Source organism: Melanostigma gelatinosum (assembly GCF_949748355.1).
Source record: "Melanostigma gelatinosum genome assembly, chromosome: 11".
In the NCBI taxonomy this organism is placed as follows: domain Eukaryota; kingdom Metazoa; phylum Chordata; class Actinopteri; order Perciformes; family Zoarcidae; genus Melanostigma; species Melanostigma gelatinosum.
In genome coordinates this window covers 5613392-5638429 of record NC_136644.1, presented here as the reverse complement: position 1 = coordinate 5638429, position 25038 = coordinate 5613392, and the positions used below count along the sequence as shown (strand labels likewise).

The 25038-nt window shown below is 43.7% G+C and overlaps 2 protein-coding genes across 2 annotated transcripts; one reads left to right on the top strand and one right to left on the bottom strand.

Annotated features, from left to right (window-relative positions):
• Positions 1 to 152: 152 nt before the first annotated feature.
• LOC306785151 (inactive rhomboid protein 2-like) lies at positions 153 to 20657 on the top strand. The gene is made up of 18 exons (XM_079279383.1): positions 153 to 261; positions 8542 to 8673; positions 9993 to 10144; positions 10283 to 10466; positions 11075 to 11296; positions 11507 to 11635; positions 12141 to 12250; positions 12476 to 12694; positions 13019 to 13130; positions 13489 to 13563; positions 14019 to 14180; positions 14642 to 14727; positions 14857 to 14920; positions 15731 to 15825; positions 15961 to 16036; positions 16116 to 16216; positions 16831 to 16984; positions 18531 to 20657. Exons 2-18 carry the CDS (start codon positions 8554 to 8556, stop codon positions 18957 to 18959), a joined length of 2490 nt encoding a protein of 829 aa, XP_079135509.1. The 5' UTR covers positions 153 to 261; positions 8542 to 8553; the 3' UTR covers positions 18960 to 20657.
• A 1063-nt stretch (positions 20658 to 21720) lies between these two features.
• Positions 21721 to 23769, bottom strand: aanat1 (arylalkylamine N-acetyltransferase 1; the record flags this gene model as incomplete). Its single annotated transcript, XM_079278008.1, has 3 exons — positions 21721 to 22026; positions 22992 to 23146; positions 23622 to 23769. 3 exons carry the CDS (start codon positions 23767 to 23769, stop codon positions 21721 to 21723), a joined length of 609 nt encoding a protein of 202 aa, XP_079134134.1.
• Positions 23770 to 25038: the final 1269 nt, after the last annotated feature.

Below are 25038 nucleotides of genomic sequence, written 5' to 3'. Positions count from 1 at the left end.
TTAGCTGTGAACATTTATAGATGTACACCGCCATTGCATCTACGGAACAGAACCGTGCAGCATGCCGGGAATTATCCTATGTGTAGGAGTCTTGTCTGTGGATATGTTAAATCGTAGCTCCGCCCCCTGCTCCTCCGTGGAGCTGCAGTCCAGGATATTTGGGAGTGGTGACACGCTGGTGGACAGTAACCTACAGTAGCGTTGTACTTCGGACATATACCCTCCGCTAATGAATAACGACGCACTTTTTTCTTCTTGGAGGTGAGTACAATGAAACTATTTGGACTTGACGTCTGTTTTTGGAGGGTTAAAGCCGTTTAAAGTGTTTGAGTAAACGGCCACTATCGAGTTTTTGAAAGGAAAACATGTGAAATATCTCAAAATTAACTCTCATAAGTACTCGGATAAAGGAAGTTTCAGTATTAGGTGTGAACCAGAGCTTTGTTTGGAGGAAGAAACACAGTTGGTGACATCTACTAGCCTCTCAAATCATGCGTCGACCAGCCCTTTGTTGCTCTGCCCGCCGGGGGACAAATATGTACCAAATGCCAAACATCATCTCAAATTTCCCCCTGTTGTCCCCGTGAAGTTAATTATAGTCACCATGTGCCAACAAACTCATTTGTTGTTACACCCCTCCCATTTGTTTTCCAAAGAATGCAGGAGGAGTGTTCACGCGGTGTTTAACGAGGAATGAACTCAAACTGTCACTTTCACCTGAAATATAATACTGCGGTCAAGTCAGCAGACACTTAAATTGTAGTGCACCTATACGCTGAAACGTACGGTAAACGCATTCAAACGGCACAGATTGGGAGCGAGCGAAGGATTTTGCAAAGTTAGCGGAAAGATTAACGTGAGACAACTTCCGGTTTTCTACAGACGAACATCCGGTTTTCAGAATAAGATACCAACAAAGTATACATATTGCATGATGAAATGAGATTAAATGAATTATATTCACATTAAGTATAAAACATGCTACCTGCATCTCCTGAGTTAAAGGGAAAATACACCTAAATTGTGCGTAAAGTGTCTTTATTCTTTGATTTGAGGGTTGCTGGAAGTTAATAATACCTGACTGACAGTCAATTAAGATATTTTACAAAGCAAAAACTCTGAACTGAATTTGTATCTTCAAATGGCACGTTTTTTAAATGTTTAAGGTGCTATAAAGATGTTTTTTCAATAATTCCACACAATGACTAATGCATAATGTTCAGGACAAAATGGGTAATATCACAATATTTAAGATGCTACAAAAATATTTTTCTCAATAATTCCAGACAATGACTGATATATATGTGTTGATGACATCGTTGACTCCACCCATACTGAAAATTAGACATTTTTACTGTCCTAATTCGGAGATATTTCAAAGTAAATGTCATACATTTGAGTCGAGAAAATATCTAATAAATGAATATTTGAAGTGTAATAAAAAGTATTTTCTCAATAAGATCAGACAATGACTGATATGTATGTGTTGAGGACATCGTTGACTCACAGAGGTGGTACAGCTTACCCAAATAACTCTGGTGTAGGTCAACTAATCTTAAAAACGTTTTTTTTGATTTACACAGTGGAGATAAGTCAGTCATTAAATTGCTGCTCAAAACTTAGTGCAGATACAAGATGTCTGGAGGACTGTTGTCTCTCTGCACAGAGTAGAGTGACATACTTCTGGACCAGGTCTGGTCTCTCAGCAGATCTCAGAAAGCTCTGTTGAGCAAAAACCTCATCAGATGTTTGGTCTGATTCAGCAATCTCATTAGATTCATGGAATTTAAATTAGTCAGTTAACAACAGAGTCAGAGAACAGTGTAAACTGAGTGTAAAATGTCGGTCAGTGTTCCTCTGTTTGTGAGTTTTCACACAGCGGTCGCACCACCTGCACACCTGTCACTGTCTGGGTTAACGGTCCGTGTCAGGGAAAACTGTGACCTAGTGTGACTAAAAACAGTTGACACGACAAGGAAACAGGACTTTAGGTCGCACGCTTAATCAGGAAGTGAGCTCTGTCTCGATTATTAAACGAGAAGTGTAAAATAGCTATATTTGGACAATCCGGGGTTTAAACGGGTGCAGTAGATTTCTCCAGCGCTTTACAAATGGGGCATGTCAGGTTTCCGTTGCTTCACTGTTGCGTCCCCATAAACACTGCACCACAGTCTGTTTTTTAAACTAACAGTAATGTTGTTCATGAAGAATGTCTTATGTCCCTGCTGTAATAATTTGAAGTTTGGAAACAACTGTCAGGTTCTGTCACAGTCTGTCACAGTGCCACAATCAAATCCGGCCATCGCTTCCCTCTGGGGGCTTTCATTTCTTGATCTTATCTGTTTTCAGCTGCTGCACCATACCCAGAAAAGAGTTTGCCCTTTTTTTCCTTTTTTATAATAACAACCCACTGAAACAACAGGACTGTTGAGCTGGACTGTTGAGCTGTTAGAATTGTTTTCCTGCACTCCCATGCCAACCTGACACATTATCTCAAAATACAGGAACACTCCGGAAATGCTTTGAAAGCCTAAGACTCATAAGCTTTAAAAGGATTATTTGGATTCTCAGCTCATTTGTGACAGCGAGTGAGAGTACACTACTTTGGCCGTCTCAGTTTTAACAGCCAGGCTGGGCCAGTTGACAAGCCCCCCTCACACAAGTTAGCTGTTTTGGGTGACACATTGCAACATACACAAGTATGCACGCACTCGTTGCGGCCATGAAAAACACGACAGGGTAGCAATTCCTTGTTTTATGTGTGCACACGCTCATTGAACACCAGTCTAGTTATTTGGGTTACACCTTGAGGGTTGTGAGGGGGACTCTTAGACTGGGAACAAAGCGGAGGCATTGCACAGTGTGCAGGTTTGGGCAAGCAGAGTCTTGGAAAAATGGTGCAATCTTTTAAACCGTCTCTGGAACGGTTAGGCTGAAGCCGAGGCTCTTTTCAAACTGAACGCCTCGATATTGAACTTTTAAAATAGCGTTTGAAATGGAACTGTTGATTTGTGTGAGGCAGCAAAGTGTTGTTATTGTCAACCAAAGACGGGTATAATGGGATACGTAAAGAACCGAGGTTTTGTTTACACAGGCATCATCGTGAGATGGTTGTAAGTGAAGAATGAGGGGGCAGTTTTGGATTGTGTTGGACACAAAAACACACAGACGCCACTGCAACGCGCACACTTCCTCTCTTCCACTCTTCCTACGCCTTGAGTAGCATTCAACTGGTTACTGTTTGCTCAGTCATGATGAGAACCTCACACACATAGCAGCATGGCAGGCACACCAAACCAAGCGTGTCGTATGTATCAAGTTAAATCAGGAGGACGTCATTTCATCGCTGCCCGCCATCAAAGGTTTTGATTGTCTCAAAAAGGTCTCGTTAAAGCAGAGCACTCCTCTCCGTTTTCAAGGCTTTCTGCCAGCTGACCGCCGGCCCATGTACACGTGAGGCTCTTTCACACTCAGTCCTTTCTGGTTTTTCATGTACAGCTTCCAACTGTTCCGTTTGATGAAGACCTGACAATGTTGGACTGGTGATGGCGGCTGGATGTGGCTCAGTGAATCAACAATACATTATAATTCATCCTCTGTTGACCGAAGTGAAGAAGTTATTATGCTTAAGAAGCCACCCCTGGAAAAGCCCCCTTGTACCCTTGTCAAGGGCTGCCTATACTCATCATAAGTCATCGTAAGTGTGTTTGGCCCAAGTGAAGTCGGTCAGCTGCTGTGTGGAGTGAGCGTGGCAGAAAAATGCAACGCGATATCTTCCCTACGCCCCTGCGTGCGGTTTATAAGACCGGTGAACATTTGTCCGGACTGCATTTTGCAACCTGTGAAGTGAACCTCCAGAGCTGCACCGCTCCGAGTCGATGAGTCCAGGCCCGTCTCCAGGTTCACGGGGGATAACGCTGCCTCGAGCATCAGTCAAACGGGAATACTCACAAACAAAGAAACACTCGTACATGCTCAGGGGGAAGGGACTGAACCATGGCGACACACTCTCAAAGGAACACACACCGACGGTACAGTCCTGCTGAGTAATAATGGTCACGTCATGCACCGATGAACCGGTGAATTGTTCCGACGCACAGACAACTTGGAAATGGTGCTTTCCATGTCATGTGATCACATTAGCAATGGATGATGTCATCATTGTCATACCTCTTCCTCTCTCTTGGGAATCTAAGACGTATCTGAGGATCAAGGATCTCTCATTGAATTGTTTTTCTACGGTTCTCATTTCTTCCACGTTTTATATGCTTTATTGTAACTTTTCCTCGTCTTCTTCTCGGCAAGCTTAAACTTGACATTGATATTTCATTTCTTGTCATCTCATCCATGGTTATAGAAAGACAAGAGGAGCATGGCATACTGTGTATCATCACACGAGCGAGATGTGGTTAAGTACACGAGAGAGAGAGAGAGAGAGAGAGAGAGAGAGAGAGAGAGAGAGTGCCCTTATGGTGCTGCTTCCTGCTGATGTTCTACCAGACACAGCTGGTGGAAATGATGGTGGTGGATTCAGTCCAAACAACTGACCTCATTCCTAAGATATTTTCCTGCTGGTGGTATCAAGAATGTGTCAGAACAGGTTTGCTGCTTTATGACTCGGTTTTCTGCCGGTGTGTTGTGGAGCCTTTTTATTAATTTCTGTCTCATTTGTCAATGCTGCCGTGTTCACAGAGCAAATCTGAATAACAAGAACTAGCCTTCAGTAGAATGATCTTACCTAGAGTGGTGCCATACAACAGTAGATCCGTGATGGACAATCACGCTGTTTATTGAATTCATCTCCATGCTCTATCTCTCTGCAGTCTCAAACTAAATGTTGAAATGTTCTGTCCTCGGGGGACCGCTTGAACACTCTGAGAACAACAAACTCCATTGTTTTTTTGTTTTTTTTCAACAATTCATTTTAGCATTTGAAAAGCAGCCGGCTGAGCGACTCATCGTTCCCTCTCTCCTCCCTCGTACATAGCTCATAGTGTGTTCAGGAGAGCAATGCCGCTTGAGATTGTCTTCCTACAGAACGGCAGCTTTCTCCTTGCAGATAAGACGGGATGCAGTCTATTTAAACTTGATGAAAAACTGTGTTCTACAGATCCCACAATTAGTTGATACTTGCTAAATGGTAAATGTCAAAATAACTCGTAGTTTCAGACCCATGCTCTATATCATGTCTCTTGTTATTGGTATTTTCTAAGGGGGGAAAAACACTTAGGTTGCCATGATATTATTTCAAAATGTATACCTTCAAAATGGCTACGTATCAATACATTTACATCTGTTTTACGTATCATGATAATCTTCCCTGTCCCCTGTTACTGCCTCATATCCTGTAGGTTTCTCTGTTATCTTTCCTCTGGAGATACAAGTTGTTGTCCATTGCCTGTCTACATTTATAGCCTATGGTCAGCAGCAGTCTCCCCGCCAATTGAGCACTCTACCCATTAGCCTAATTCCTAGCTATTTCATTATCTAAGTGGGTGGGTTCCAGCCAATGCTCCCTCTAATTTTTCATGTGTCTGGGCATACACACAAGCTCCCTGAGCACACTGAGGACCACTGTGAGCAACATCAGATGTGCACGCTGTGGCCACACACCAGTATCACACCTGTTCAAAACCTTGGATCATAGCAAGTTACATGGCTTATTAAAAGAATCAAATTACAGCAGCAATTTTCACTAGTTTACTTTTAATATAAGTGATTTGACAAACTTTAAAGGAAAAAGACAAAAATCTTGTTGTTCATGAGATGTGTAGTATGTTTTATGTGAGAGTCCTGCTTGGCCATGGGAAGAGTCTTGCTTTGGCCTGTGTGAGGTCCTGTTGTGGCCTGTGTGAGGGTCCTGTTCTGGAAGAAATGATACATATACACCTTTCAGACATAACATTTTGTTCACATTAAAACATTCACATTTTGCACAATGACGTGTGCTGTAGCTTGTGTGATACAGTGTAAATTCCTGTAACTCTGTCTGTAAAATATGTAATTACTCAGTTTTTTATTATCATTTCTACTACCCATAAATTATCTAGTAGTAACATAATTTAATGATTAATATCCATAAGTAAAAAATGCCCGTTCGTTTCGCCATGATAAGGGGTTAGCATTTGCGTCTCGTAACTCCGCCGCACTGTTGATAGCTAGCTAACCTGCACGGCGCGAATGGGCAGGGCAATAGTGTCAATGCTATGATTGGCTGCGTAGCGTAAGTGAACCGAATCGTATCATTGGCTGGACACCTGTCACTCACTGAGTTACGTTGCAAAATAGTACAGAAAACAAAATTATTATTATTATTATTATTATTATTATTGGTTTAATTGATTAGATAAGATTAGGACTAATATTAGATATTAATTAATACGTTTATGTTGAATTTTATTTTATGCGCTGCATAGATTTTCTTGTGCGCTGAGAATGTGCGAGCAGTGCGCGATTGCTCAAGCGCGCAGCTTAGAGGGAACATTGGTTCCAGCCCTGTACCCACTACTCCACCAAACCACAGGCTAGATTGTCTGCAGCCTCCTCTCGGCCTCAGGAGGACTGAATCTGGCTTTCGTTCCAAGCCTGAAATATTTATCTTACATAATTGAACAATTGAAATATATACACCCCTTTTACAACAAAGACATTATAGAAAACGCAGTTTTTTTGGGGGGCGGGGGGCAAAGTAAGTGACATGAACAATATGTAAAGCCCTGTCTAACTGTGTCTCGGCTCTGTAGAGGAAACTAGGATATTTGCTGAGCTGGTGTCAGATTTCCCGGCTGCTGCCATTCCTGCCGCAGACACCAAGGGCCTCGCATTGATTTTATAAACCACGACTCCAGGACAGCTTCAAGGCTTTCAGGGCCGTAATGACGTAATGGATGTGTTGGCCGAGGCTTGTGTTGTTCTCGGTTGATGTCCGCAAAGCCTTTTGCTTTTTCTGGAAATATTCAGTGTCATGCTACGAGACATTCTGAGCGCCAGGAATAGACTGGCTGGCTGTTGACTGCGATTGGTGAAGACGGAGATAAGTAAGTTTAACATTCATATTTAGTCTCTGATCAGACAGAGAGACTGGTTATGAATCTCACATCAACTCACAAGTCTGCAGGTGTGATGCATGCTATTCGTGTAGTTGACGTGTGCAGCATTTGCACACGTGTGATGTACTTTAGTAAATATGTTTTGTTTGTAAACACTGACTGTAAGACAGGGATCTTGATTTGTGTTGTGAGATGTCCGACATTAACGGATCTTAAATGATTCAGAGCAACTTATGCGCATGCAAGTCGAAGAAGCTTCAACGACTAGATCGCCATTATCATATGCAGTCAATAAACAGGATTTTGAAAGCGGGATATGGATTACCAACCACCTGGAGGATGCGTGATGATTTGAGAGCACTATTGATCGCTGTCATGTGATGTCATTGGGTGTAGCTCCCAACAGCCTAACAGCTGGTGTATCAGTTGCTCTTTCATTCGTGGTCCGAGTACGTTCGTTAGGTGCTGCAGAATCGATTTCCGATTTTTTCAGTTGGCCAAATCGGTTCCCTTGAATTCGTTTGACATTTGAAATTGAGTTTATTTTTTCTCTTGTTGGGCTCAACAGTACTGTGTGACATTACATAATCATGAAAGGATCAGTCAGTGGAGAGATGCGTGGCTCATGCTGAGGAAGCTATCTGAGGGCAAATTAACGAGCAGGACTCCTTTTTATGTCATTATGTCATATTTTGCACAATAACAATATAAGAATCATGCACATATCTCCAGGTCCCTCGGTTAGCGTCCTCAATATTTTCACAGGCAAATGAATCATTACATGACACTTTCAAATGAAATGTAATGAATTGAATGCAAAAGAACACATTCAACTGAATTTAACTGAATCTTTAACCATGTTTGCGCTGTTGTTACCTTTCATATTTTCTTCTCAGAAGATTGTTGGCAATGACAGGAATGTCATATTGTTTACTGTATATTTGTGTACCTGGCTTTGTTTATTTAATTTCAGAGCTCATATTCGCAGTGAAACACGCATGGTCCTTCCTTCCCTCCCGCCTCTTCCTTTATATTTACTCAAATCAATTAACCTAAGCGCTGTGTAGCAAGACACGGTCGCTGTCCATCACGTTACATCGTTTCTCATCTGCTGGAAGTGAATGCAGAGCTTTTGAAGCATCACTTAAGTAATTGCCTATGAAGGTAATTAACAAGCAAGGGAGGTTGCCAATGATTTTATTTAGAGCAGATTGAACTGGAGCAGAGCCAGCTGCAGCTAAATGGACTGTTTGAATAAACCGTAATAAATTCCTTTTTGAGGTATCGCTGGGCCCATCAAGTAAAGCTGTAATGCCCACATTCGCCCAGAGAACGACTTGACAAAGCCGAACATTTTGTTTTAGATTATAGTCACAGCGTTTGTCTCATCTTCCAAAAGGTTATGTATGGATATGCTGTATTTTGTCCTGCAATTGTCTTATTGGTTATATATATGTTTCAATTATATTCATTATGATTTTCTCATCTCCAGCATTCTGACAGGATGGCATCACATCTAAACAGAGGCCAATCAGATAGCCGCCTGAAGAGCAAGAAGCCGCCCAGCCTCGTAATAGCCATCCCTCCACCTGAGGAGATGACGTCCCACGACTCTGCCAAGCAGGTAGGCTGACCCGGTGTGTCACTGCCCTTTATTTGACTCAAACCTTGTATATACGGTACATGGAAAGGACAAAAAAGACTTGAGGCAGTACTTTATTTTGGAAAGTTCAAATGGATCAAACAAACGTAATGAGGGTAGCGTGCTCTGTTCAAATTCAGAGGAACAGAGAGGCAGATGTCTTGTAGTCTTTGGGCACAGGGCCATACATTTTCCCCCAGTGGACCCCATGCCTGGAACACAAACGATGGCATTGCATCGACACAAAGTAGTACGCAGTTAGGGTTTAATTGAGCATGCTACAGTTGAACTGTTCCCAAAGTGTGTAATAAACGTGCAAATAAAGTGTGGAGGCGGCCATTTACTGCAGCTTTGCTTCTACAAGAGAGAAAAGAAGAAGCAGAAAGAGGCCACACGCTCTAAATGTGGCTATTTCCAAGACACATTTGACTAAATTTGGAAATGCTTTGCAGCTTCATGTATTGTGGTTACAACTGAAACAAGTACTTGTACATTTGAGTCCAGAGGTCATTACCCGTTCCATTTAGATTTGTATTATCTGTAAAACCTAAAGACCTACAACCTTGTTCTATGTGTAAGGTTAAAGTCAGTTTACCATTTACTTATGATTAACTGATGTTAATATCTATGTTATCTGTTTTCTATATAATAGCTCTTTTCTGCCCGGCCTATAGAGAGATTTAGATGCACAAATCCTGCATAAAGTGTCCCAAGAATCGTATCGATTCTATGTGCAACCGTAGCGTTTCGGAACATACGGCCCCCACTTACAGCTTGCCTCGAGCCCCATTAACTCTCAGGATGACAACACCATTAGCCTCAGCAGCTGCAGAGTCACTGCAGGTTAGGATAATGGACTCTCACTGCACCCAACATGAGTGAAGAACACTATTCAAAATATTGACTGTGTCCACATTAAATGTGCACTTAATCCAAATATGTCATTACCGGGATTTAGTCTTGCCACTGACCCTGATTCTTGCAGTCATTCCAATAAACACCTAATTACTTTCTTAACAAACTTATGATTTAAAAATAATTTTGTCTGAGGTGCTCCCTGCAGTCTTGCAATAATCAATTGTATTTTATTCTGCTAATTGGCCAGTAAAGCACTGTGGACTTAATTGATTATCCATGCTGCTGCTGCATTATGTAGGTTATTGGGATATGCCTACAATTGTAATTGTAACACCAATTCATTTCTCCATTTTCCACTGTATGTAGGCACTATCTATGTGTCATACCGTAACAACAATGACTGTACTACTGTGCTAACAGCGTTTCTCATTTCCTCTGGTCAGCCACTGCGGCCGTCCCTGAAGAAAAGCACGAGCGGTCAAGCAACCAGTTCTGTGTCCGAGAGCATCGGTGGAGCAGGAGATGGAGGCTTCTCATTCAGAGACCGGAGGGCAAAGTTCGCAAGACAATCGTCGCTCTCGCAAAGCATCCGCAGGCAAGATGAAGACAGCAGACAATTATTTTGTCAGCATTCGTCTGCAACGTATCCCAAAAGTCCCGTGGTTGAGTGAACCATGAACAGATGCTTTTCAATTGTGATACTGAGGCCACCCTCTTCTTTCTCTGCCTGTAGGAATACAGCACAGTGGTTCGGGGTGGGGGAGGACTGTGAGACCAAGCAGCAGGTATGGCACAAGAAGAGCCTGCGCCACTGCAGCCAGCGCTACGGCAAGCTGAAGGCCCAGTATAGAGAGCATGAGGTGGCCACCAGCATCGACCAGGGCCTGGACTCGCCAGCAGCACACAAGATGCCCAAGGTACTCTACCGACACAGAGACATGTGATCCCTGTGGGCCTTCACACTCTAGTCCTGCCGGTAATTCACATCCTGAGGTTTCGTTTTAAAAAGAAACAGGACGAGACACAGCGGGGTCTGAGTCATGTTGTCATTTCCACTCTCCGCTCAATTTCACAACACGCAAACGAGTAATAATTGTCGCACCTGTATGACGACTGTAAGAGTCTGTGAGGACAGGAGATTGTGAGAGAAGGGGATTGTGAGTAGAGAGGGAAAAATGTGTCTGGCTTCAATAAAGCAGAGTGCTGCGCGGTGACGGACGTGGACCATCTGTGCTCCAGATGACTCCAGCTCGACTCATCTACTTACATCCAGTATTCTGGTTTTTCTTTTTCTTTCTTAATCTCGTGCCTACCCTCGCCTGCTTTTTGGACTCTTGACATCTTTCTGCTCTTGTAATCTGGAGGTCAAGTGATAAGAGCTTCCATCTATCAGTTGTGTTTTCTTTTCTCTTACTTGACACATTTACACACAGAAAACTCAAAGTGTCAAATGCAGACGTCTAGTAGGTTTTTTGCCAAGTTTATTTTAATGTTTATGTCAGAAACTACTCTCTGTTTTTGGTAGATTGTGGATCCCCTGGCACGGGGGAGAGCCTTCCGTTGCCCAGATGATGTGGACAGTCGCTCCCCCAGGACGCCACACACCACTGAGGGGGGGCCCTTCACCCCGGGTGTCGCCTCACTCAGCTCCTTCACCAGCCAGCGCTCCGGGTTCAGCCGCTTCCCCAAGCGCAAGAGGGAGTCTGTCGCCCGCATGAGCATCCGCGCTGCATCCAACCTGCTGAGGGTGGGTCTGGTACCAGAAAACCTGTGTGTGTGTGTGTGTGTGTGTGTGTGTGTATTCTAGAACGGGAGGGGACAGTTGTTTTATTTATTCTGCAGCCACAACTTCACCTTCAATGTTTTAATAATTGTTATCGTATTTCCAAGTAGAACTGATCTTAGATCAGTTCTACATCATGAATGTGTGAAGCAACGCTCTACTTTTGTTGTTCAGGGTCGTAGCGGCTTGGCGGGGTCCCAGACGGGTCGCAATTTCCCCAAGAGGAGCTTTATCAGGCCCAGCTGGATGGACGAGGACACCGTGGACTCCGCAGACACGTCCAAGTCGGTCTTCTTCAGCAAGGTCAGCTGTCACGCTCTCTCTCCTCCCGTCAGTGCCTTGGCAGCAATGTCAACTCTTTGCTGCAACTTTCTTTGGCTTTTATTTATTTTCATTTCTACTTCTTACTTCCCTTCCCTCCCTGCGCACGTCAGCAGTCACACTTCCACTTTTACTGCTAGTCTCTCATCAGGCTCCTTTCTTCAGCAACCACTATCTTCCCTATATCATCCTTTCCTTCCTTCCATAACGCCATATCTCATAAGTGTGTACTGCATTTGTCAAGCATTCTGTGACCATCTATGACCTTCTGTATCTCAAACGTATTCAACATGGTTTGATGTTTGATGTGTATGTATAGATATACATCGATCATATATTATCTCAGCTGTCTCGTGTTTAGACCCACCTTGATGTCTGTTTCAACAGCAACAGGATCCTATTGTCTAAACACATATGAGGCCCGGCCGCTAATAATTACCGTATTTCCTCTTCCTCCTCTGTGACCTCCATTACCTCTCCTGCGCAGGTTGATGCCCATGATGAGTTGTACTCTATGGCTGATGACGTATTTGAATCGCCTCCCATGTCTGCAGCTTTCGCTCCCAGCGAGCAGCATGACCAGAAGTTCCCAAGCCTGTGAGTAAAGACACAACTAAAAACACTTAAATCACTTTAGAAAGTCACCAAACCGGCGCCACTGACGCTCATGTAGTTCCAGAGAGCAAGAACATTCAATCATCCTTATTTTTCTACACACGTTCCATCATTAAATAGATCTCTTAATTTTCTTTTATTTATTCATCGCATTTCCATGCAATCGTCTAATTTGTACACCTTAGTTCTTCTTCTTTGTCTGTACAGTAAGGACATATCTCGAACGCCCAGGACACCAAAAGCAGGAGCTGAAAAGAGCTATCCTCGTCGGGGTGGTCGCATCGCCTCCCAAGTCAAGCACTTTGCATTTGACAAACGCAAGCGTCAGTACGGCATGGGCGTGGTGGGGAAGTGGCTGAACCGGCACTACAGACCCAGCCTCAGCAGCAACGTCCAGAAGCAGCTGGACGACTTCCACAGCCACAGGTCAGGAATGAGTAGATGCTTCCGTGTACGGACATATTAGTGTATTCTGCACAAACTTATATTGAACAACTGACTTGTAGACCTCAGACAGCAAGAGAAAATTAACCAGTGGGATGTTTGGGTCGGTTTTAACAGTAAAAAGTGACATTAAACCTCTGGAGAGACGTGACTTATATACAAGTAGTAAGAGGAGTTTTAAGGGGATTTGAATGAAGATATTTTGTCCTCACCTGTATTGTGACGCTTGACACCACGACTGACCGTACACGTTGGCTAGTCATGATTTTCACCTGATTTACAGTGGTTCTCTGCTGTGTATTTTAGGCCCTACTTTTCCTACTGGATCACGTTTGTCCACATAGTAATCACTTTGCTGGCCTGTTGCACATACGGTTTTGCCCCTGTGGGGTTTGCACAACATTCTACGTCTGAACTGGTGAGTAAGCTCAAAACGTACTGACTGAATTTGATTTTTTTTTTTTTTACATGATTACTTGCATTTTACCACCAAGAGGACATAAACATCCTGCTATCTGTAGTGCCCAAGTGTCAGGTTTTAGTTTTTTGTGTAGGAATCTATGCTGTCTGGGTGCACTCATATAATCTGCTCAATCAATAACATGGCCAGAAGCATGAGAAATTGAAAGCAACATTTATTTATTCAAGCAAACAGAATTTTTAATTATGCTTTTCTCAGAAATCATAAATGAACATGACTTTAAATGTCGTGGTACTTGCATATTATACACATAGCAGATCATTTGAAAGCTGTGTCCCTCTGTCGCCCTCTGTAGGTGCTGAAGAACAAAGGTGTTTATGAGAGTGTCAAGCACATCCAACAGGAGAACTTCTGGGTTGGTCCTAGCTCTGTGAGTCACCAGCTGTGTTACACACCACTGTATGTTTTCTCGCAATAGATGTTTGTGTTGGTTTATAAGACTTCCGTGAACTGTTCGCTGGCGTCTCTTTGTGTGACACCAGACACTTTTGGCCTCGCCTGTTGCAGCAGGGTTACACCCTCATTAGTTTGTGACTTTATCACTTACTGCAGTTCCTGTCGCATACTGTTGCTCTCATCAAGCTCTAGCCTCAGTGACTCTCTATAGCAAGTTACTTCCACAAAAATGTCAGATTCACACTTGACAGTCAGTATTTTGAACACACATATATCAAACAACTTGTTGAAAGTCAGAGAAATGTAATCTACATCCAGAAATAACTCATGAGGGATAGATTTTGAGTTTGTCTTCTCTGTAGATCACTTCACTATGTGTGGGTTGCCAGGTTTGTGTATCTTTACGATTCATTTTCCTCCACTCTTCAGGACGACCTGATCCACCTGGGGGCCAAGTTCTCGCCGTGCATCCGTAAGGACACACAGATAGTCGGTCTGATCCGGAGGGCCAAAGACCTGGAGAGAGAGTCCGGCTGCTGCGTTCAGAATGACAACTCCGGATGCGTGCAGACCCTCAGCTTCGACTGCTCCGTAAGCGGTTTATCCTGCACCGTCACACTTAGTTTATTAGCTTGTCATTTTAAGAAACCTTGCTTCAGTTTGAGAAAGAAGTCACGCAAAGACACTTCAATGACTATGCACCAGAAATTGCAATTGGAAACTTCACAAGGCGATTCAAGCTGCTTAAGTTGCACACACCTAAAGCCACAAACTATAAACAACACACATTCCTACACACACACGTGAGATTATAATCTGTAAACGTATAATCACAGTTGTCTTTACGCACGGTTCTTGCCATTACAATTAAATGCAAAGATATCTTGTTAGGTAGATTAACATTCTTAAGATTGAAACTGTTGACTGATATTTCTATACTTGTTGTGAGTGTTAAAGATGCACACTGGTTACTCATTTGTTTATTGTTCTATTCCCTTGTTATTCTATGAATTAAATACTAAAATTTAATGCAAAAATAACCGTGAATGCAGGAGACGCTGGCCACCTTTATTAAATGGAAGAATAAGCCCGTGGATGTCAACCGGTCCTCTGGTTCTGTCTGCCACCAGGATCCCAGGTGAGACTGTGATCATAGTGTAGATCGCCAAGAAATATCTAGCAAGTTGTCATTATCGATTTTGTAAGTCAATTATGTGCCCAAATTTGCTCGTCATTTCAAAACTCCTTTGTTGCATGTTATGACCAGAGTGTGTGAAGAGCCCGCCTCTGCAGTGCCTCATATATGGCCGGATGACATCACCCAGTGGCCGGTAAGGGGACACTGCTTCTAATTTGGAAATGCGTTTTCTACTCTAGCGTTCTTCATTAAATGTTACTACGAGGAACTTTTCACTGGTTATGAAACAGTCTCGATGTAATACTGATGTCTCTGTATATCCTACATAAGTACACAACACCAACAGGGAGAAGATTGGCCTTTTCTGCCTATTTACTGTACTATCGTATCCAAGAGACATCGGTTGAGTCGGCAACTCCAGGCGGGAAGCGGAGAGCTCCGTGCATGGCAGCTGCTGACCTGTGCGGAGCTCTCCGCCCCACTGCCGGAACTTCCGACTGCAGGTAAAAGGCGACAGCCCCGAGTCTGAGCTGAAGGACTTTTTGGTGAACGTGAGTGCTGTGAATCGCTTCGTCTGATGTCGGGAGGATCATCTTCTGTAGAAAGTCCACTGCGCGTGCCAGGGAAGACGCAGCGGGGCAGCAGGGACTGTCTGCGGCTGCAGGACCCGGAGCTCCTGGTAGCCTACAGCGACGTCACGCTGCTGGAGGCCCAGGCTGTGCTGCTGGCTCCGCTGGAGGGAAAGGAGGCACGGGAGAACCACAACCAGATCTTGGCGGGGCAGACTGTCAGACGCTGCTTGCACCTGCAGATCTTTACACAGGCTCACAGAAACACTACCGCGTTTGTCCACAGGGGGTGCCAAAATCATAACAACATGAAAGTTCCTCGTAGTAACTTTAAACAAAGTATTTTTCTCTATGCTACTCTCTGTGTCCAAAATACAGGCAACGATTATTGTCCGGCAGGTCTGTGTAACGGCTCATTGCTTGTCCTTCTCCAGGTGTGTACCTTTCCCAAGAAGTGGAACCACACAGGCTACAGACACATGGACTGTAACATCAAGGGACGGCCGTGCTGCATAGGAACTAAGGGCAGGTGAGACATGTGTGCTGTGTACTGACTTCAAGGCATGCAGATATCAACTTGATCTACGCTTCCACTTCTTAATCGGCTACATTGCCAGGTCATCTGGACAAGATTTGAATTGGATTTTGCTTGTCCCTCCTGTAGATGTGAGATCACGACCAGAGAGTATTGCTCTTTCATGCATGGTTACTTCCACGAGGAGGCCACACTCTGCTCACAGGTATTGTGTGTGTGTGTACGTGTGTTACGTGTGTCAGTGTGTTGGTACATTTCTGAAACCATGCACCGCTCTTGCACAGATCCACTGTCTGGATGACGTGTGCGGCTTGTTGCCGTTCCTCAACCCCGATGTTCCGGATCAGTTCTACCGTCTCTGGCTGTCTCTCTTCCTCCATGCTGGGTACGCAATCACAAACCTCCTTACACAAAGATTTACTTTCTCTAAAAGTACACATTATTAAATATGTTTAGATGGGGGTCTTCATCTTCTTATTTCTTTTATTTTTTACTTGTTTTCTGGGTTTCAGCTGAGTCAGCTATTCAAGTACAGATGTAGCCAGTGCAAAAGTAACACTTCCTAACTGCTCAACTGCATTGAGAGAATGGTTAATATGCTTTGGCACAGTGTTAAGCCTATTACGCCGAGTCAATCAGCCGTTTCAGTCGTTTGCTATGAATGATAACTAAGCGGGGTTTCATTGTCAGCATCCTTCGGGATTAAATCATAATGAAATATTTCAAAATGAGGCCCCAGTGCTTGTGAGCTGCTCGGGCACATGAATTCTGATACTTAGTGCTAATACTCGGCACAAGGGGAAATCCCTTGGGTCTGATTTTTCAGACAAACAATGAGGCTTAATGGAAAACGTGCAGCTGTTTGCAGTGTGTGTAAAAATGCATATGTGATTCAATGCACTGGTGGAAATACGAGCAGACTGTACATATGCATCATTCTCTGACTGGTGTGTGTGTGTGTGTGTGTGTGTGTGTGTGTGTGTGTGTGTGTGTGTGTAGGTTGTTGCACTGCCTGGTGTCGGTGGTGTTCCAGATGACCATACTGAGAGACCTGGAGAAGCTGGCTGGTTGGGTCCGCATCGCCATCATCTATATCCTCAGTGGTATCACTGGAAACATCGCCTCCACCCTGTTCCTGCCCTACAGAGCTGAGGTGAGTTCTTCACAGTATGCAGAAACATAGAATGCACATAAAGTGCGCACGTGTACAGTAGACTCGGTGGGACTTCTTTTTTTTTCTGCCAATAGTTTTCCCAAGGGAAGCTGATTTATTTCTAGTACGTAAGCTCTTACATGCACTTACATGCGCAGACACACTCGCGTGTTTACACAGTCGAACACACATGTGTCATGTCGTTCTCTGAGATGGTCAATGTCTTTGGTGTGAGACAGATGTGAGATATAATTATATTAACATTCCCTGAATGAATTAAAGACCCAAAACCCAAAGACTGTTGTACTTGATGCATTGTTCTCTGCCTCCTCTATATTTCGGCTTATTAATAGCTGCTAAATCTGATCTGAATGTGAACTGAGACAGTGTTTACGTTCATGTTGCAGCACTTTGAGAGAGAGAGAGACTAGGTGAATTTTTTTTTTTTTTTTGCCACACGGAGAAAAATAAGCATCTGATTTTTTTTGTAGTAGCTCTACTCTTATAGAAGTTGCAAAATGTCTTCAAAAACAAATTGTTGGTCCGTGTGAAAAGAACATGGTGTGGATTACCTACATTTTACTGGCACTGTTCTCTTCGGTGTGTCTCTTTAAGAGATTAATCGAATGCCATTGTGTGGGTGCTGCAGTACTCCGTGAATGGGATCACATTTCTTTCCTTTTAAAGAAGTTTTTTTTAGCGAAGACTGGAATTGATTCGGCACCTTTTTATGAACACAAAAGCTTCCTGCCTTGATGTCATCCAGAAATCTGTTATCGTCTTCATGAGCCGGCACTAATCGCTCTCCCCTGATATTTGCGTGACGCGACATGAGGTGAGGTATGACGTACTTTGACGTGAGAGCCAGAAATCCCACCGTCATAATAATAACCAGAGGAAGCACAACAAAGGCCGGTCGAGGCGCTTAAGGAGGCGGTTTAAGTGGATTATCCTGTAACTGTTGATTTAAGGGGACCCTGTAGCAGCTGTGACTGGAATAATGATCATTCTCACGAGCAGAGCAGATCTAAAGAATTGTGAAAGTTCAACAACGTTCGCTGCTTCTCCTAAAACTCTGCAGAGAGATGATCAAAAGACAACATCAGTTTCCTTGGCTTGCTATTACTAAACAGCGATCCATGTAACACAGAATGCTCCGCTACAGATTCATGTTTTGCATCTGTTCAACTTACCAGATAACTTTACTGCATGCTGTTTTAGGCGCTTCATCGTCTTTATATGGAAAGTTATGGATTGCAGCTTTCAACTGTGAACGACTGAGAGTGTTTTTTATGTCTTTAATTGGATTGGTTGTTACACAGCAGCGTGCAAACAACATAAGCAGACATGAAAGTTCCATCGTCCTCTGCTGTCGGGGAAATTAGTATTTAATGATCTGTTGTACATTTTAACTCTGATCTATATGACCCACTTGCATGACACGGTGTTATCGACCAAATGAGTGGAGTGGGTTCTCACTGGTGAGAAGACAGATTGCAGAGCGATGTGATTGTGGGGCAGTGGTTAACTTGTTCTCTCCCTACAGGTGGGTCCAGCAGGGTCTCAGTTTGGACTCCTCGCTTGCCTGTTTGTTGAGCTGTTTCAAAGCTGGCATTTACTGGAGAAGCCATGGAAAGCCTTCCTCAAGCTGTTCGGCATCGTCCTCTTCCTCTTCCTGTGCGGCCTCCTGCCGTGGATCGACAACATCGCCCACATCTTCGGTTTCCTCAGCGGCTTGCTGCTCTCCTTCGCCTTCCTGCCCTACGTCACCTTCGGGACCTTTGTCAAGTACCGGAAACGCATCATCGCTGTCTCAATGTTGGCCTACATCGGGCTGGTCTCCTCGCTCATCGTTTGGTTTTACATTTACCCGATTAACTGGCACTGGCTGGAGCATCTCACCTGCCTGCCCTTCACAAACAAGTTCTGCGAACGGTACGACATAGACCATGACATTAACCATGTGGTGCACTGATCTCGAGGCTACTGATGACGTGACTTGTGCTAATCATCCGCTATCTTCTAGCCAGTGACCAGGTCAGCTGTTTCCAGGTCAACTCGGTGGCCTTTTAAGAATTTAAGAATGTTTTTCTTTTATATTTGCTCATCGTAGGAACTGATCTAAGTCCATGTGAATGGAACTGAATCCGTCTCCTCTCCTCAGCCTTCACCTCCCTAAAACTGTACTCCTACTTTTTAGTCCTCAGTCAAGTCTGGAGCGACCTAGCATGTTCATTTGCTAACGGGCTAGTGATCAGAGGACAGGAAACGATACACAGGACGCCAAAACTGCAGAGAGCTGTGTGGACCTAAAGAAAATGCTCTACAGAGCGAGAGACTGGCTGGTCCCTTCAGCTCAAAGTCCACTGAATCTAAAGAAGCCAAATAAATCCCCTCGGGCCTCCAGTTGTGTTTCCCTTAAACCTGTGGACGACAAACCGCTGAGATGAAAAGGAGGACTGATGCTGTGGTGGGTCATTGGGTATCTTGTGGCCCAGTGAACTGAGTTATATCAGATGCCTCCTGCCACTAATTCATGTTGTCTGTAATACTGGGTTAAACACTACAAACGCTGGCATTCAGTCCTGCTGCTTCTCTCTGTTTTAACAGTCGTGAATGTCGAAGCGTGTCAATATTGTTTGGAGCAGTGAAATGTTTGAGTATTACCTGTGCGCCTGAAATATTTCAAGTGAAATGGCAGTGGTCAACTAAGGTGAGATCTCTATCTAAAACCACTCGGTGCCTTAAACAGATTATGGCATTTTACAAAGATGCCTCTTTTAACTTCTGCATGCCCGTGATCAACTCTCAGCACGCTGATGAACACAAAGCAGCTACACGTGCTGCTGATATATGCATGTTGTTCTTCCCGATCCCTCACGTTTTCTGTACGTCACTGCTACAAACACAAAGTCGTAGATTTACTCTGAAAACAATTTAATATTTGTTCCAGGAGTGATGATCTAAACAGGCGTTTTTGTTAGATCCTAGTATGTTTTGCACCGTATTGTTTTGACTGAAAGCAAACAGTCATAGAATCACAAGATGTCATTTACGTTCCGCCGGCGCCTTAATGCGTTTGTGAAATATACCGTAAAAGACTTTACTATTCACACTTATTGATGTTGTCCTTGACAAAAACAATGCAAGTAAATCCCCGACGTATACACTATTGGTCCTGACATGAGCAGCTGATTGCTCTGGTTGTGGTCCATGACAGAGTTCTCCCTCGGGCTCCCGTCTTTTGTCTCGGATCTAGTTTGTTGTTGTACACTGTGTACTACGTGTGAGCTCTTTTTAGGAAACCTCTCAACTGTGCCTTCTGACATGCGAGTGTTTGATCTGAACCTGCAACGACCCGCGTCTTCAGTCAGGACTGTACGTGCTGCAGTTTCACTGCTTTGTTTGCATCGGGACCAAATAATTTCAGTTTTCTATTTATTGGAATAAAAAGGGAACGTTTCAAAACAATGTCAAGGCACTGTTCTGCTTTGCTTTAATTTTATATGTGAAAATGCACTTGTGTTAACACAGTCATGTCAACATGAATGCCACTCTAGTAATGAGCTGATGTGTGTTGGAGAGGATTTGTATCTGACATCAATTGCTTTACATTGTCTGTATTTCTGGTGCCACACCACTGAGAGCTTTACATTAAAGTGAGAACAACTGCAAATTACATTCTCATGAATCTAAAGTACATTTACTAATGAGCACAAATTCCTGTAACACAACTATTCAAAAGCATGCGAGGTGATCGAAAGCTCCAGAACAGCCACTGTTTGGACCCCGTGATGGAACTGTTAAAGTACATGAAAGAACTCAAAGCAGACACGCTGGAAAATATAACTTTTTATTATTTGAAGAACAAACGTGGAAAAAACCCAACATATGTATCTTGATTCAAGACTTTGCGAGGCAGAGGTGGTGATTTTCTAGGCGAGAGGAGACTATCGAGACATTTTGAAGCTCATATATATTTAGGAATATTTAAATATAAATTGGTAAATATACAACTGATTGAGACGGACAGGTCCAATCAAATCTTAATATGAAACAACAGAAAAGCACGTTCAAGTGAACACATTAACTTATGTTGTGATGTTTGATCGCTGATTCCCCTCACTTTGTATTCTTATTCCACAGTCCTTGAAGGTTAGCGGTTTACTTTGGCAAATTACTTTATATTTGTACCGTCACCATAGTGACACAAAGTGTAGCATAAACTGTAACACTGATTTTTTTTTACTCAGAAATTGGCTTCATAGAGAGCCAGACACATTGTTAGATTGGTTAAATAACAAATACCGGTATATAAAAGAGGGAAAAGAAAGAAACAAGGCAGCTGCGTCCTATTGAATACGATAATCAGTTTTTCAAAATCAATGAGTTTCATACAAAAGTACATTTTAAATAAGTGCTGACATTCTTTCAGTACTTTGCTCTAATGATTTGTTTTTAAACTACAGATCAATATATTTGTAGTTTCCGACCACTTTTCCAAACAGCTGTTGCTGACAGCTGGATGGCGGCTCTTTGTCCTCGGCCGTCCGCAGACTCATTCGGAGCGCTCTCCTCGCCGCCGGATGAGCAGGTCTCACCCACAGTGACGCTCAACGATCACTGCTCTGGTCGCCGGCGTGCCACCAAGCTGCTCAGACGAACCCCAACTTCTGTTTCCAAGAGGGCATTGGTCCCAATGCCGCTAGAAAGCCAGGGAGATAGTCCTCCTGTCCTCAACAACCGCTGTTCCGACGCATGAAGGCGTGGCCCCTGACTGGGTATCGCATCTCGATGAAGGCGAGGGGCCCCACTGTGATCTCGCTGGGGCCCTTCACCTTGAAACCCGACTTCCGGTAGAAGGGAACCAGGAAGTCTTCGCACATGAGCACGGCGCGGCGGACGTAGGGCAGGCAGCGGAGGTACTGCAGGTAGCGCCACATCAGGATGGAGCCTTTGCCCTGCTGGCGGAAGGTCCGGTGGACAGCCAGCACGTGGATGTGGACGGTGGTCCCGTGAGGCTTATGGAGAGTGAGGGCGTCCTGGGAAACGGGGAGAGGGAGGGGAGAGGTGTGAGAACAGGTAAATGCCGCTCTGTTGAGAATCCTGCTGGGCTTCGGATGGCAAATTTAAAAAGTCCATGTTGAGTCCAGCGGTCTCTCTGCTGTTTGGGGGTCAGATGGTATATCATCTCAGCTGATTATGTAACTGACATTATTGATAAAAGCTGCTGACACGAGCGTTCTCACTTTGATTCATCGCTTCCTGTGAGAAGTCGAGTGTTTGTGCTGGACAGCAGAATCACATTTGGGAAATTAAGGCAAATAAAGTTGACACACAGATCTTTAGAGCTTCAAGGATGCGTCAAAAACCTGGTCTTAACATTAAAAGAGTTGAATATTAGTTTGACACAGTGTGACCTCTGACCTCCATCATTGTTTTCATTGTCTTCAGAGCTCTGATTGTCCTCTGAGAATACTTTGCATTGCCCGGCACATTTGCTCTCCATTAACATTTGTATGTATACTGAAAAGTAAACGCATTTAATGCTTAATTACATGTTTATGATGTTCTTTATACATTTCTTTTCTATTTCTAATTCATGCTTTTGAACATTTTTGGATTATTCTTTTTTGCAGATAGACACCCTGCATTTCAATGCATATTGAACGAGCGGGTGAGAAATTAAACTTTTGAATCTGTCAACCATTTTCAGCTTAGTAGAATTATGAAATGCGTAACATTTTCTTGAGGGTCCTTCATTGCGCTTCAGGTGGTATGAGTTAGAGGCCATAATAATGCTGAAGCTTGTTCAACTCCCACACCTGTGAATATTTCAACATTTAGGTGGATCTGTTGATCCACCCACTGAATTTCCCAAAGACATCATACTATACATATGCCTTTAAATCTTTCTTTTCTCTTATGTTAATCTGACTTGAACCTGGTTTTGCATTTTCCTTGCCAGTCAGCCTGAGGTGTCCAGGTGTCCTCCGCTCTGTCTTACCGTGGTAAGCCTCTCCTGGTCCCACAGTGAGCCGATGACGAAAGCCACCAGACGTCCCTCCTCGAACCAGCCAAGAGACAGCTCAGGGCACAGGGTGAGGAAGTGACGCACCTCGTCCAGGTGGAGAGGACACTCACCGGACACTGAGATGAAGGCTGTGAGGAGGAGGAGGAGGAAATTAAGACACCTGGACGCAGGGGAAGTGGACATAAAGTTCCCGACCGTTCTGACTATTATGATAATGTGATGAGGAGATACTCACAGCCAGGGATGTGTTATACAAGTTAAAGACAGCTCAACTCTTATCACCTGAAAGAGTTGAATCCCCATAGTAACTTTTGTAGTGGGCCGCACATTAAATGTAAAATACGATCATTGAAAAGATATATGTAGTATCTTCTGTACATGTGATATGAGTTATTAACGGAGGTTATTTTTTCCCATCGAGTGATTATTAATGAGTGGAGGTTTGTATGCGAGTGAGAACGTGAACCGAGGCTGCATGTTGTTCCTGTTTTCCCTTAAAATGAAGGGGGAAACGTGTGCGTAAATGTGCTGTCCTGGAGTGACTAAGACAGCTATAATAAGTGCTGTAGGGCTAAGTCAGTGAAGCATTAACAATCTGCTTACCTTCTCTCTCAATCTCGAACACGCTGATGGCATCCTCCGGGCTGAGGGAGCGGAACTCGCTGGCCGGCAGCGTGTGTCGGCGGCCCCGCGGCACCGGAGAGCGCATATGGAGCGGCCCCATGAACGACACTGCGTTCACGACTGACATGCTCTTATGTTTGCTTTTTCCTCCCCTAAACTATTTGAAAGTACAGCAAAGGCGACTGTCTTTCTTTCGCGCTGTTCTCTCTTTTAACGCGAGTAGAACTCCTCGTCTGAAAAAGCCTGATCCGTGCGTAACAGAACTGCGCGCGAAGACTGAGCAGAGAGCGGCGCGCCTGCAGTATTTATACCCTCGGTGCGCATGTGCGCTTGGTTTATAATCCTTAAGCAAGCTGTGTCCCCGTGCGTAAATTGAACAATAAACATATTCAGTCGGGGTCAGAAGGTTGTATTGGTGTGTTGAGAATTAGTCATGCCACCAACAGACCGGCTAAAGATTTGGATTTCACCGATCATGTGTTGGAGGCCAACATCCTACCGAGCTATACTGTATCAGGTGTAACAGTCACACACCTGTGTTATAGAGTGGGAGACAGTCGTACAGACAGATGTAGAATTTATCACTCATGTGACTTCTCTGAGGGAGACTTTCCATTGTCCCTTTAAGTCAAGCTCACGCTTTATTTTCCAGAATCTTTAAGAGGATTACAGACCCGGAGCGCATACGTCAACAGATGACTAAAACGTACACGGACCCGTGTAGTTTGTTTGTCACCGCCTCAGTGTTAAAATAAGCTGCGTGTGTCGAGAATTTCAAGAAGCGACAGTTACGTTTTGTATTCACAAAGGCTGCAGCAGCAGCATCAGAGCGCAGCGCTTTACAGTGACTGGTATTTAGGAGAGGTTTAATTCACGGACACGGACACCAAGAGCAGGTGGACTCCCTGTGAGGGTCACAAGGCTGAAAGTAATCTCCATCTCCAGATAAACACCGAGCTTTATGTGTGCGAAGCTTTTCCAGGCACACTCTTTCATATTTTAAGATAGGTTTCAAATATTGTTGGGATCAAGGTTTTATCAGGACTCCCAATATCTCATTGTTTTGTTGGTGCTGGGGGCAACGATTACAATTTTTAATCGCGATTAATCCCATGATTTTTCTGCGATTAATGGCATTGTTATGCGCAAAATTCAATAATGAATTCAAAAGTATGGTGTGTTGCGCACTTTTATTTTAAAAGTACTGCTATAAATAAAAGTGCAATAACATTTGGTTTGCAAACACTTTAAACAAATAAGGTGCTTTTTAACAGCATTATTCCCAAAAGCAGTTAAACTACAGTTCCAATGATTCTGATAAAAGATATTCATCCGGTGTTCACAACTTTATTTTCATGTGTGCAAGAGGTGCAATTTGAAAAATACACATTGAAAA